At 34.0% G+C, this 13,791-nt stretch overlaps 1 protein-coding gene across 1 annotated transcript in view; it reads right to left on the reverse strand.

The window, feature by feature from the left end:
- LRP1B (LDL receptor related protein 1B) overlaps window positions 1-13,791 on the reverse strand; it is a 1,772,547-nt gene that overhangs the window by 704,335 nt on the left and 1,054,421 nt on the right. Inside the window, exons 16-17 of the mRNA XM_054562474.1 lie at window positions 5,815-5,955; window positions 1,704-1,829 (exon numbers count right to left, since the gene is read on the reverse strand). Coding sequence (XP_054418449.1) covers window positions 1,704-1,829; window positions 5,815-5,955 — 267 coding nt within the window. The remainder of the gene's footprint in view (window positions 1-1,703; window positions 1,830-5,814; window positions 5,956-13,791) is intronic.

The following is a 13,791-nucleotide window of genomic DNA, read 5'->3' on the forward strand; positions in this document are numbered from 1 at the left end:
ATTTTTAAAATCTAATAGAAATAAAGAAGATGTGGAATTATAAATTGAGTCAGTAATGCCTTTTATTTTAAGGTAAAAGCAGATCTATCTATTTAGGATGTAATAAAACATAAACTCTGATTTGAGTCTTAACCTTAAAAGAATAATAACTGCTTCAGCCTAGAAAGAGGTTTCATTGTAAATTATAGTCATATTGTAAGGCAGCCTGGCCAAAGTTAAATTGAAGAAACCTAATATTTCTAGCTAATCCTCAAGATAATACAGTTTGATAACAGAGCAATTACCTTGGAGAAAGAACTCGGGCTGATTTTGCCCTAAACTCTAACCAGTGAGGTCAGGACAATTCCCTACTCACATGCCTTCATCTATGAAATGAAAGTACTTGAACACAGGAGCCTAGGACCACGTGGTCTCTAGAGGCCCTTGCTCCATCAGAATGCCTTTTGCAAAACAACTGTAAAAGGCACACAATATATCTTGAAAACAATCAATTATTCCACAATTCTCTTGATTAGACTAAGCTCTTAATCAAGGAGAACAAAATAACTAGCTAATGCATCCTCAGCAAATATGTCACTATAGAAAAAACTGAAAATAAGATGGAAATTAGAATTATGGAATAGTACTTGTTTTGTTCTTGTTATTGTTCCTCAGTACATGGTAAAAGCTCTTTGGAAACAATTTTTTGTTAATTCATATTATCATAGAATTGAAAGAAATATGTGAGTAAATTGAAGTGTAGAGAGGTGCAAGTCTTCCTAAGGAAAAAAAAAAGTGGAAAAACCGATTTTAAACCAGGCTTCTTGACCTTGGGGTCTTTTTTTTTTTTATAAGCTTTCAAGAGTTTTCACAAATATGTTATAATAATTATTTAGTAATGCTTATTTTGGCAAACAGAGAAAGTGAGGTGGTGGATAATGTTTTGTTCTGTGTAATTATTGAAAACAGTTTTTACTAATCATATCAATATTAAGCATAAAATAAACTACTTCTTTTTCATAACTCAAACAGAAGCACTAAGCTGCTGGTGGTCAATTATAGTTTTCAACGTTTATCTGACTGATAATGACCTTTCTGACACTCTTGTTATAACTTGTACTACAAACTGTATATTCCTGTTCAATAAGAATCTGGCTAGGGAATCAAAGGTTTATTGCAATGAGAAACATAATATGGAAATATAAATAGGTTTAGTTGCGGTGGAACTTCAGGGGGAAAAAACCTCCTACCCCACCTAAATAATGTTCCAGGAACAGAAAACTATTCAAGGGGAAATTCTACATAAAATGCACAAATTATTTTTCCAAGGTAAAAAAAAAAAAAGAAAAGAGAGAGACAGAGAGTTCTTCCTGTGAGTGATCTATATCACAGAATACTAATCAACCTCAACCTCCACTGCCAAGTGAGATTTAGCAGGGACAAGCCTTGTCCAAGCAGTGTGTCGCCAGTCAACCCATATGGATAAAGACAGTGCCAAATTACTTTGGAAAGCAGAGTCATGCCCAAAGATTAAGTTAAAGATAATTGCATTCTAGATTTTGTGGCATCAAACATTAAATTCATTTACTACTCCAATAATCAGATCACCAGCACTAGTGAAGTTTTCTTCTAGGCAAGTCCACTTTAGTTCAAAGCATCGACCTGCATTTTTATGGAGGTTCACTTTGGAAGAGATTTATGTATGTATCCGAGCAAATCTTTACCTGCACAAGTTTGATTGGATTCGTCTTCATTGCTCCCACAATCATTAGCTCCATCACAGAGCCATCTCTTGGGGATGCAGCGGTTATTCTTGCATTGAAATTGATCATCAGGACAGCTATGATTGACTGGAGTAGGAGGTGGAGAGAGAGAAGAAGAATGTTCAATGATATAAATTTGACCAAAGTTATGATCACTTTAAGTTAGTTATGGAAAAGTTACAGTAATTGTAATATAAGAGTACAATACGTGTCAGCTTCTTTCATGCAGTGTCTTACTTATTAAACCTATTAATATTCTAGGGTCTGTTAAAATGTAATAAGAAGATACCAAGTAATTAAATCTCATATAAAAGTAAATATATTTATTTTTCCTGTCTTCACTAAAACCAAATGTACCACTAACTTTATTTTTCATCCCTTAACAGGTTACTCAAAATCAATAAGATTTTTACCAAAAAACTCTTAAAAGTAACCTCAAATTTTAATGTGAAATATATCAAATATATATATATCATATAATTTAATAGTATATATCAAAACACTTTTTTTAAGCCACACATTCACTCAAGTAATTTTTGAAATATTAAATGCCTATTTTTATATGCTTTGTCCAATGTTTCTTAGGCTGGAAGTAAAATATCTCCTCCAAAAAAAGGATCACTTGTGACCTAAAATTGGCTAACTATTAGATGGTGAATAATTTCAATAACAAAAATGATCACTATGAGTTTTCTCCCCTAGTACAAACAAACACGCAAGCACAAAATATACTGGGGAAAAGACCAATCCTCATGTGGGAAGCTGTGCACAGCTAAGGATTAACCCTCCAATATGTAAGCACAACAGGAGGCCATCTTAAAGTTAATCTTATATGATTATTTTTCCTGCATTCTAAAGGCTAAATTCCCAACTGAGTGGTCATGCTCTTCAGTATTTGTTTCAAAATTTCAATATTCTTTTTGAAGTAATTTTCCTGAAGCCCAGTAGTTGCACTTCTTTATAACAAAAATAAATTTTTGTATTAGTTTTACATAGAATTTGAAAAATAGCTGTTTTATCATGCTGTTGCATAGCAAATGTAGACCTTTCCAGTCAGTTTCTACAAAACATTATTTATTTATAGTAGCTTTGGTGATAAAGAGATTTTATCACTTTTTTAGAAAGTTTCTATTCATGTACATTTTAATAAGGTAGAAAAGCTTTATGCTTTCTGACAGTTGAGCATATTAATATTTTCTACTCACTTCAGGGACTTTAGCAAGAATAGCTGCTTATGAGAATGAAAGCTATCCAATATATAAAAGGGTCAACATCTTAAAGTATCAATATTATGTATAAGCATTTCATTGAAGTTTGATCAAGGACTTTTAAAATTTTCATCAATGATATAAATAGGAGCTCAAAAAGAAGGAACAAATATAATCCTATTCTTGTAATTTGGAGTTAGGAAGTTACAGGATAGAAAATAGAATGATAACAGATTTCAAAGTCAAAGCTATGAATACTTAAAATATAAAATAATCCTCTGATATGAATTACATAGCTCTGGCTTATTAACCATGGAACCCCAGAAATAAAATGTTGCTCAGAATTGCTAAAATGTTTAGAGATGACATCTTTTTGCTGGAAAGTGGCCAGAGATTTTTAATATTTTTGTTGCTCAAATTATTTAGACATTTATTAACATGCTAAGTGCTGTGCTAGATTCAAAAGTTGCTACAACATAATGTGTCCCCTTTTGAAGAGATTCATCTATTACATGAACCATATAAGTAAGCATATAATAGCACTGTGCTGTGGAAACTAACGTAGTAAAACAATACACAGATGTTTAACTCCAGTTAAGCTACATTGAGAAGGAGACATTTTTGATGCTAAAAAGACTCCTCTATGGAAGTAATGGAAAACTATGGTGAATGCCGTAGCTAGAAACAGAGGAGAGAAAATTACACTTTTTAGAGATCTACCTGTAGTTTAATCTGATAAGGACAAAGAGGGTAAAATGTAAAGATGAGATACAACATAAAGTGCCTTATATGTGAGTCAATGATTTTTAGAATTTAACTTATTGATAATGCAGTTATTAAAATTTCAAGATTAGATTTCAGTATATAAATATAACTCTGGAAGCAGTTTGGAAAATGGGCTTTAGTTAAGGGAGAAATTTTGGTAGGAATAATAGTAGGGTACTTGCTGAGTTAATCTAAGATATGAGCCTAATTTCGCCAGTAAAGATTGAGAGGAGATAAAGATGAAAAAGTAATTATTTAGGAGGTAAAAGAAATAGTTTATTGATAGAATTGAATATGGACTATGAGTAAATTAGAAGACTCCAGGATAGAACATAATGAAATAAGAAAAACATACTGCTAAAAATGTTAACACTACCAATAATGGTACAAATATAATGTCTCTTTATTTTTAAAAATTTCATTTACTTATTTTTCTAGAGGAGGGGGAGGGAAGGAGAAAGAGATAAAAATATCAAAGTGTGGTTGCTTTTTGCAAAGCCTCCTGCTGGGGACATGGCCTGCAACCCAGGCATATGCCCTGACTGGGAATTGAACCAGCAACCCTTTGGTTTGCAGTCCTGTGCTCAATCCACTGAGCCACACCAGCCAGGGCAATATAATGTCTCTTTATATTCATAAAGAGAATAATTTTTTTTGTGAAGTTTTGTGAATAGAACACCTTCTCAGAAGCATGGATCTAAAGAACTAAACCATCGATATTGCGATGAAATGCCTGTGCCCGCACAGGCTCTGACTACTTAGGGAGCTGATATGTAGAGAGCATTGGCTAAAACCATGAACAATCATAGTGAGTCAGAAGAAATGAGGCAATTAATTTAATCAATAAATGCTACATCATTTGTGTAAAAGAAAAAGTAGGAAAAACACACCTTTTACTCTTAGATAAAAATGTTCTTTCCACTCCCAAACTTTCAGCTAATGTATCAATTAGTATTTAATATTTTATTTGTAGGTTCACACCTTAGAGTATAGATATTAATGGGTTTGAAAAATAAGAACTGTATAATGTTTCAGTCAGAGTCCATGTTTGGAAATTAAAGGATAATATTGCTATATTTATGTATTAATGACAATCTTTATATTATATATTTATACACAATTCAAAAATAGTTTTGAAGTCCACATGCTTGGGGTTTTGTACCAAAGCACAGGTAGTTTCATATATAGATGCCCAGCCAACTTGGTTCATCCTTAACAATGAATCTTTAATACATCATTTTTATATTCTTGGCTTAAAAAAAGGAAAATGGAGAATTGTCAATTAACTCACAATTAGTTCAGCCACTTTAACCTGAAATGTGTTTAACTGAAAGAAACGTAAGTCAAATTAAGAGAGGAAAGATACATATGTCTGGCATATACCCCTCTCTCATTATATAAAAATATTTTATATGTCTCAAAACCATTTAGGTAGTGTTTTAATCATATACTGAAAACATTATTTAATGTGCTTATCAAATTGTTTTCCTCCCATATATGTGGAACATTTCACTATCTCTACAAAAACAGGAAATTATTTCTGTTGTAGAAAATGGGAAATAACTAAAAAGAAGCAAAAAAGAAAACTCAAACCTTTAATTTCAATCTGAGTGCCACGTATGTGTTTCCTACCATGTACTGAGCCAGCCAAGTTAGGTAATACCAAGTTCCAGACCTATGTCTTATCTCTTTGGATCTCTTTCAAAGTGTAGTTGCCAAGGAGCAATGGGCTGGATAATGACCCTCTGTATGAGGAAGTCTGTCTGGAGGGAGTTCAAGCTGATTTTCCACCACTTTGAATTCAGAGATCCTAATGGCATTCTGACAATGGTATGGTGGTGCTCACAGCACAGAAAGGAAAGGAGAGGGCTTCTGGAGCAACCAAAATGATAACATTAAAGACGGGGAAGGATGAGAAAACGAGTGCTTCAAAACTATACAAAGGAGGCAATCTAAGGTCTAATCTCTATACAAATGGGTGACTGAAGATAAAAAGTTCAATTTGCTCCAAAAATAATTTTAGATTTTGACAAACTATTTTCACAGTTTACATGCTCAAAGATTCAGGGAGATCTAATATTACTTGAAGGAGAACATACAGCAATTTTCTGAGTCTTCATCACTTCCGTCTAGACAATCATCATCGCCATCACATTTCCACCGAGCTTGGATACAGTGTCGGTTTTTGCAACGAAATTCTCCAGCTTTACATATGTGAGGTAATACTTCTCCTGGATTAACTAGGGTTGGAAAAAAATCCAAGGCATATGAACAATACTAACTATATTAGATTCATTAATATGCAAATGTTGTTATAATAACACTGATTCATTTCATTTTATAGAAAATATGGAAACATGTTAGGATTGCAGTGACACCAATGTCTGGAAATGAGAAAATTTTAAGTTTTTCTGACAATAACTATTTTACTAAAATTTTTTAAGACTGGTTTTAAATAACTCTCACCAAAATAACAACAACAATAATAATATACCGCATTATAGTTATGTTGAGTTTGTAATTTTACTTTGCATTCATTCATAATCTCCGTTGATCATCATAATAACTTACAGAGCACACCTCGCAAAGAATTTTACTGCCTCCATATTATAGATCAGTACACCACAAATTACTGAGAGTGCGAGGGCGGGCCGAGAGGGCAGCATTGATAACGGTTTACTTTGTTGGTCTGAAGTGCGGGAGAAACACTCAGGTCTGGTTCTGAACTCAAAGAAGCATTAAGTTAATCAAAACAATCTCATTATATATCTGAATTTTTCACAATGTTTTTCCCCATATATTCCATGTCCTTTAATCAAATGTTAGGAATTCAGTTAATTGGGATTTATTCACAAATTGAAAGTGTTACTCTTCTTCCATTCTCTTTGGGTGGATTCAGTAGAGTCTAAAAAGAAATGAGAACCTGTGGAAATGGCTAAAGTAAATAATTTATGTCTCATGGACTGAAAAGGCATTGAAATATTAAATGTTGGTTTATTGATAGGAAGAACAAAAGCTGATCTTTATTTCACAGTTCTAATGCCTTTAAACTTTATTTTGGATAACTGGTTTAGATTGATGAACTGTCACAAAACCTATATATACTTAAGTATACATAAGAGATAGCAAGAAAAAAAATGTGGCATTTCCAGAATACTTTATGTTAGAAACCTGTTAATCTTTGTGTTGTCCCTGCTGGGGAAAAAAAATGGGTGACAGAATGTGACTCTTGAACCATAACCACAGGGAATCTGCTTCAGAAAATTATGCAGCGAAACATAAGCATGCAGGTTTGTAGGACCAGAAAGAAAAAAAGTTGCTACTTTAATTCAGATTCCTATTGAGGCCTTAAAGGTAAAAAAATATTTAGTATGGCAAATGAAATATTCAATTAGAACAAAGGCAGTCCTCTGTTTCTTCTGCCCCCTACCTCTCAGACAGCAGCCATATGTAGAAACTGACAGTAATTTTTCCTCTGTGTTTAATCTTTTTCAATAACAAAATTCTATAGCAGCAATTTCTCTAAGTATGTATTTCTGTATGGTTACTGGAAAGTAACAAATTCTGTGTTGTGTGTGTGTGTGTGTGTGTGTGTGTGTGTGTGTTATATTTCAAAATAGGAAATTACAACAATATTATCAAAGAGGGAAGTTCAACCCTCCTCCTATTCAACACTGAAGTACATTTTTATGGTAGCAGCCGGGAGTGAGGATGGGAATCAAAACAAAGAGAAAGTGCACCCTGGGATACGTCTGACTACCTCTAGGATTAAGCTTTTTTCTCAGAATCTGTAGAATTGACCACTAATAACATGCATATTTTTCCTTATTTTGAGTTTCAAGTCTGGTCAATTAGACACTAAGATCTTGAGGGTGATAGAGTGTCTTTTTTGGAATCCAATTAAGCTCACTTTAGACCGGGCACTTAATGGATAGTAGTTTGATTAATTTTTTCTCTATAATTATTAAGCCTAATAGTCTCTCAGAGTTTTTATTAATCCTAGTTAGACAAGAAACCTGATTTGGAGTATAAACAGTGTCTTCTCATGTATATTTTATCGGTTATTTTATTATGGTTGTCCCAATTTTTCCTCCTGTGCTCTCATCTGCCTGGTATCCCCGTTCCCTCCAGCAATCCCCTCCTTAGTTCATGTCCGTGATTCATGCATATGAGTTCTTTGATTTCTCCATTTCCTGTACTATTCTTAACATCTCCCTGTCTATATTGTACCTAACAATTATGCTTTTTAATCCCTGCACATTTTTCCCCATTCTCCCCCTTGACTCTCCCAGCTGATAACCCTCCAAATAATCTCCATATCTGTGATTCTGTTCCTGTTCTAGTTGTTTGCTTAGTATGCTTTTTTTTTTTTTAGTTAGTTGGTGATAGTTGTGAATTTGTTGCCTTTTTAATGTTCATAGATTTGATCATCTTTTTCTTAAATAAGTCCCTTAACATTTCATGTAATAATGGCTTGGTGATAATGAACTCCTTTGGCTTCACCTTGTTTGGGAAGCACTTAATCTACACTTCCATTCTAAATGATAGCTCTGCTAAATAGAGTGATCTAGGTTGTAGGTCCTTGCTTCTCGTCACTGTGAATACTTTTTGCCAGTCACTTCTTGCCAGCAAAATTTATTTTGAGAAATCCGATGATAGTCTTATGGGAACTCCTTTGTAGGTAACTCTCTGCTTTTCCCTTGCTGATTTTAAAATTTTCTCTTTATCTTTAACCTTTGGGATTTTAATTATCATGTGTCTTGGCATGGTCTTTTTGGGTTCCAACTTGTTTGGGACTCTGTGCTTCCTGAAATTTTATGTCTATTTCCTTCAACAATTAGGGAAGTTTTCTTTCATTATTTTTTCAAAATAAGTTTTCAATTTCTTGCTCTTTCTCTTCTCCTTCTGGCATCCTTATGAATCAGATGTTAGTACATTTGGAGATGTCCAAGAGTCTTACACTATCCTCACTTTTTTTTCTAATTGTTGTTTCTTCTTTCTGTTCTGGTTGGATGTTTATTTCTTCCTTACATTCCAAATTGCTGATTTGAATCCCAGCCTCCTTCCCTTCATTGTTGGTTCCCTGTAGATTTTTCTTTATTTCACTTAATATAACTTTCATTTCTTCCTATATGTTGTTATGGTACTCGATTAGTTCTTTGAACATCCTGATCACCAGTGTCTTGAACTCAGCATCTGACAGGTTGGCTACCTCTGTTTTATTTAGTTATTTTTCTAGCATTTCGGTCTGTTCTTTCATTTGGGCTATATTTCTTTGTCTTCTCAATTTGGCAGACTCACTGTGTTTGTTTCTGTGGACTAGGTAGAGCTGCTTTGACTCCCTGTCTTAGTAGCATGGCCTATTGTGAAAAAGGCACCTGTACATTGTGTGAGGCTGAGCCTTAGGTAATTGCCAGGGTAGAGCAACCCACTTTACTGTTTTCATGGTTCTGCGTCGGGGCAGAGCTCAGAGAGGAAACTGTGCCGCTGCCTGGCTTCTGGAGGTTTGCCCAGCACTCATCCTATTTCCAGTCACTTTACCCACTCCCTGTATGTGACTGGTGCCCTTCCAGTTGTTGCCTTGGTGTTGAAGCCCAGAGTGTGTGGGTTTGCATACATTTTAAAACCTTGCAGGCCTTTTAAGTGGAGTTTCCTGAAAATCCAGCACTTTCTTCTGCTGCTCCAACTCCCTCTGGTTTTTACAGCCAGAAGTTATGAGGATTTATCTTCCTTGTGCTGGAACCCCAGGCTATGTGGTCTGACCTGGGGGTGGGATCGCTTACTCCCAAAGTATCCCTCCCAATTTTTATCCACCATGAATGAATGAGGGGCTGCCCATGCCAATTCCCTCTCTATGTGCCACACTACACCTCTCCACTCATCTCTCGGTTTCCACCCCTTTATCAGTCTGGATAAATGTGGCTTCTTTAAATCCTTGATTGTCAGACTTCTATACAGTTTGATTTTCTGACTTTTATGGGTATTGTTTTGAGATTTAGTTATAATTCTTCCTGTGGTTGCACAAGAAGAGAAAGCGTGTCTCCCTAAGCCTCTGTCTCGACTGAAGGTCTCCCATTTAAGTTGAGCTTAAAGATTTTTCTCTACTCCCTCTATAGTTGGTTTCAAAAATAAATAAGTCAATTCTATTGTGTTACATATTAAGGATTGAAAAACCCAAGAAACCATCAGTTCCCTTCGATAAGAATCCCTCCAATTTAAAAAGTTTGACATTTTTGTGGTTATTTGAACAATAACTCAGTCCACATCAAAGATATCCATATATAGGAGTGAAATTACAATTGCTTCTGAATAATTACATCTATATTAAAAAAGAGTAAAATGTCTTGGGAAAGACAGACTACCTGAGAAAAATAGTATTTTAAAACTAAATATTATTTAACATAATCAATTTAACATAAGATCTTTAAATTTACTTAGTGTTCAAATGTTTTACAAGTGACATCTAGGTGACTATGGAATGAAAGCAAACAGACAGATTTTCTCAGCTTGCTTTAAACATGGTTTCAAATATATGTAGATAGTTGCTATTTTTCAATATTTTCTAATACAAAGGTAGAAATTTTCAAAAACAGATAACGACAATGTCTAAAATTTCATTTTCATTTTTCATAAAAATTATGACTAATTGCTTGAAAATTAGAGCTAATATCTTGAGATAATTTCCTCTTTTTATGTTTGCTGTTTTTAATATTGATCTATATCTAATGTCATTAATATAGCTCAATATCACTGTAACAGCAGTTAAGCATTGCTTATATGTGTAACAACAGATAAAATGAAATATATACAAATATCATTTAACATTCTTAAAGTTTGTCTGAAATTCTACTGAGCCCTCTAATTTGTCGCATGACAGACATTTGTCCATGGTGTTTCCATATGTCTTATGTAGGCTTTAATTCTGAATATTTTTTTTTGAGGATGCTTATATAGCTAACAGCCTTGGAAGATGGAGACAGTGCCTTCCTCTAGAGCAGAGGGCAGGGTTTTTTTTCTAAACTAGGATGGCAAAGATAATGTCTCCCTTCAAGACAAAGATTGGGCAGATTTTTCTATCAGGCTCTTAAGCTTTTCAGTTGTGGTCTTGTACAAACTCAATGTGTGTTCAGTATTCACCTGGGCCTGCCTGTGCATGGTCCCCATACGATTTGGGGGTGGGATGGGACCAGGAAAACCAAAGCGAACATTACTTATGCTGCCAGCTGTGCCATGATTAATAAAGTCCTTTGTATCTGATCCAGAAATTGTGTGTGTCCTGTTAGAATTTATGAATTTCGCTGGCTGCCTAACGTACTAGCTTGCAACTAGGATAAAATCTCAGACCCTGCATAATTCTTGACATAACAGGAAGTAATTTTTATTTTAATATACTGGGTTCTGATCTCTAATGTCTCCCAGAACATAGGGCATCATTAGTTTATTCCAGCCCTAACCCAAATCTTCCAGATGTAATCAGCAGTTATATCAGAAAAACCATTAGTGTTATCAGGTTTGTTCAGATTTGTAATTCATAATTTAAGGATAGTTATTTTGGAACTAACAATAAATATTTATTTATTGAAAATATTTAATGTGATAGGTGATAATATGGGTAAAGTGGCAGCTTAGACATGCAATATGCAGATGATGTGTTATGGAGTTGCACACTTGAAACCTGTATGGTTTTATTAACCATACCTCAATAAATCTTACCTCAATAAATTCAATAAAATCAATACAAATTAAAAATTAAGTGAAATTTAAAGAAAAATAATCTACATACACATATAGTGCTATTTAAATTATGAATACGAGAAAAACATGGTGAAAGTAATTTAATTTTTCATTTAGAACTGAATGGAAGTTTCTTTAACATTAAGAAAAAAATTATTTTCCCAGCATTGACCTAACTGTGTGGAACTAGATGACACTGTCATCTGTCTTAGGACCCCAGCTGAAGGCCAGGCAATCTATCAAATTTTGTGAGAATCAATGAGATTATAAAACAAGGATATTTTGTCAATAGCACTGTAAAATAAAATTAGTATTCTTATACCTTGCACAAAGTTCTATAAAGAAATTATTTTATGAATAATTTTTATACATCTAATGTTTCTCCTTGAGATTCTTCAATGTAGAAAAGACAATGTCCCATACAAGACAGAACAATGCCTAGAACAGAGCCAGGTATAGAGTAGATCCTCCAAAAATATTTGTCGTCCAACTTACCAGATATAACAGAGAGTGATAATTCTACAATTAGCCATTATTATAGTGAAGGATTCTGTCTCTGGGGACTGTATAAACACTTCAGGAAAACAGTACTACTTCTACTGGCTCATCAATTAATGATCACTTCCAATCACCCAAGAACATGGATAAAGTTACTTTATTTTGAGGGATAAAAGATCAATATGTAGAAAAAAGAGAGAGTGGTAAAGTTCCCAACATGACCAAAATACTGAACATATAGGGAAAATTCCAGGTATGCCACTTCGTCCTACAACTTAATATGAATTCATAAGACACTCATGTGTTTGGGCACAGCCGTCAATTGCTTTCAGTACATTAACAAATGTTAGAATTGCAAACTTTGCTTCAGAATTGTGCTTTTCTCTGTGAATTTGAAAATTAATATAAAACCTATAATTCTACAGCCAAGGTAATTGCTAGTAAAAATATTATTGATACAATGTGGTCTCACTCGGTGTTAAAAAAAACTGACAAAGTAATAAATAAGTCTCTAATTGAAATAAAAAATAGAATTAAATGAATCATAACATGCCTGGCAAGTAACTGCACATTCTCACATATCCTATGAAACCTGCTATTAGAGTACAAAAATCAGTCCTCCTTATTACCCTTCAGTGCATTACAAAGGGAAATATTGATACTAGAATTAATTCTTTGGTAAAAATTGTTAGAGTGATTGCTGTCCAGATCTTGGTGAAGTCAAGGAAGAAACCTTACTAATAAACTTTCATTTTATTTTAGTTTTGAATCATCTCAGATTTACATATCAGCTCAGTGATTGGACTAAATTCATATGTTCCTGACATCGGTCAAGTAAGCTGTGGTACCCATGAACAAGTGCCTATGTGTCTCATTTTCAACCCCAGTCTGGTAATGTGTTCTAAACCTTTCTTGTCTCCTCTCTCAATTGACATTTTGCTATTGACTGTTATTGAAATTCTGATAACTTAGTCTAAAGCATTAGTCCCAGTACATGAAATAAAATAAAGTTCTCCTCTTGTCCCTGTAAGCCTAACAATAGCACATTTGTTTATTTAATGAATTGTTTTCGAGTTTGGGGAATACGGAGTTTCCAACTACCCCTACTTTTTAACAGGAAGAGAAAAGACCCTGAAAAAAATACAACTTAAAGGTGTAGTTTGTTGGATGCCTTTATATAAGCTTCATAATACAGGAGAGCACTATGAAAAATACTGCTATGGGTTTTGAATTTTCCCCTTCAGATCATAGCAAGGTGACCTTTCCTTGGATAGAGTGGTCTTCTGAGCAGCCAACCTCAGTGGTGCATAATCTTTTGTGAATTCCTAGTCAGAAAAAGCCATAAATATTCACCTAGATGGGGCTTCTAAACTTTTTACTGACTTGAACATTTTACTACACATTAGATTGCATGTATTCTAGAACATAAGACCGATCTCAGCTGAACAGATAAAAGGCTCAGCCTTAGTGGTGCACTGTTTTTGACAGAGGAATATATCTGATGTTTCAGAAGGTAAGGAAGGTCACAAAGTACCACTCACACATAATTGTGCAATGCTACCTTTGGATGACCAATATTTTTGCAATGCTTAAGTTGCTCTCTTGGGAGTGAGACAGTGGAAATTTCTCTTTTCTCTCAGGCCACTCAAGATTCATTTAAAGAATTACTATCTTACTACTTTAGACAAAAGTATCCTGCTATTTTTAAAAAAATAGCACTCATTTTTAGGAGTTTAATCTACTTTTTTGAGATTATCCATGTGCTTATTTATTAACTTTGTTTGTTGTGATTTTCCCCACAGAATTGTCAAGATAAATTTTCAAAACTCATTTGAAAATTGATC

Source organism: Pteronotus mesoamericanus, unplaced genomic scaffold (genome assembly GCF_021234165.1).
Source record: "Pteronotus mesoamericanus isolate MK-2021 breed Mesoamerican mustached bat unplaced genomic scaffold, CSHL_Meso_final scaffold_651, whole genome shotgun sequence".
Classification (NCBI taxonomy): domain Eukaryota; kingdom Metazoa; phylum Chordata; class Mammalia; order Chiroptera; family Mormoopidae; genus Pteronotus; species Pteronotus mesoamericanus.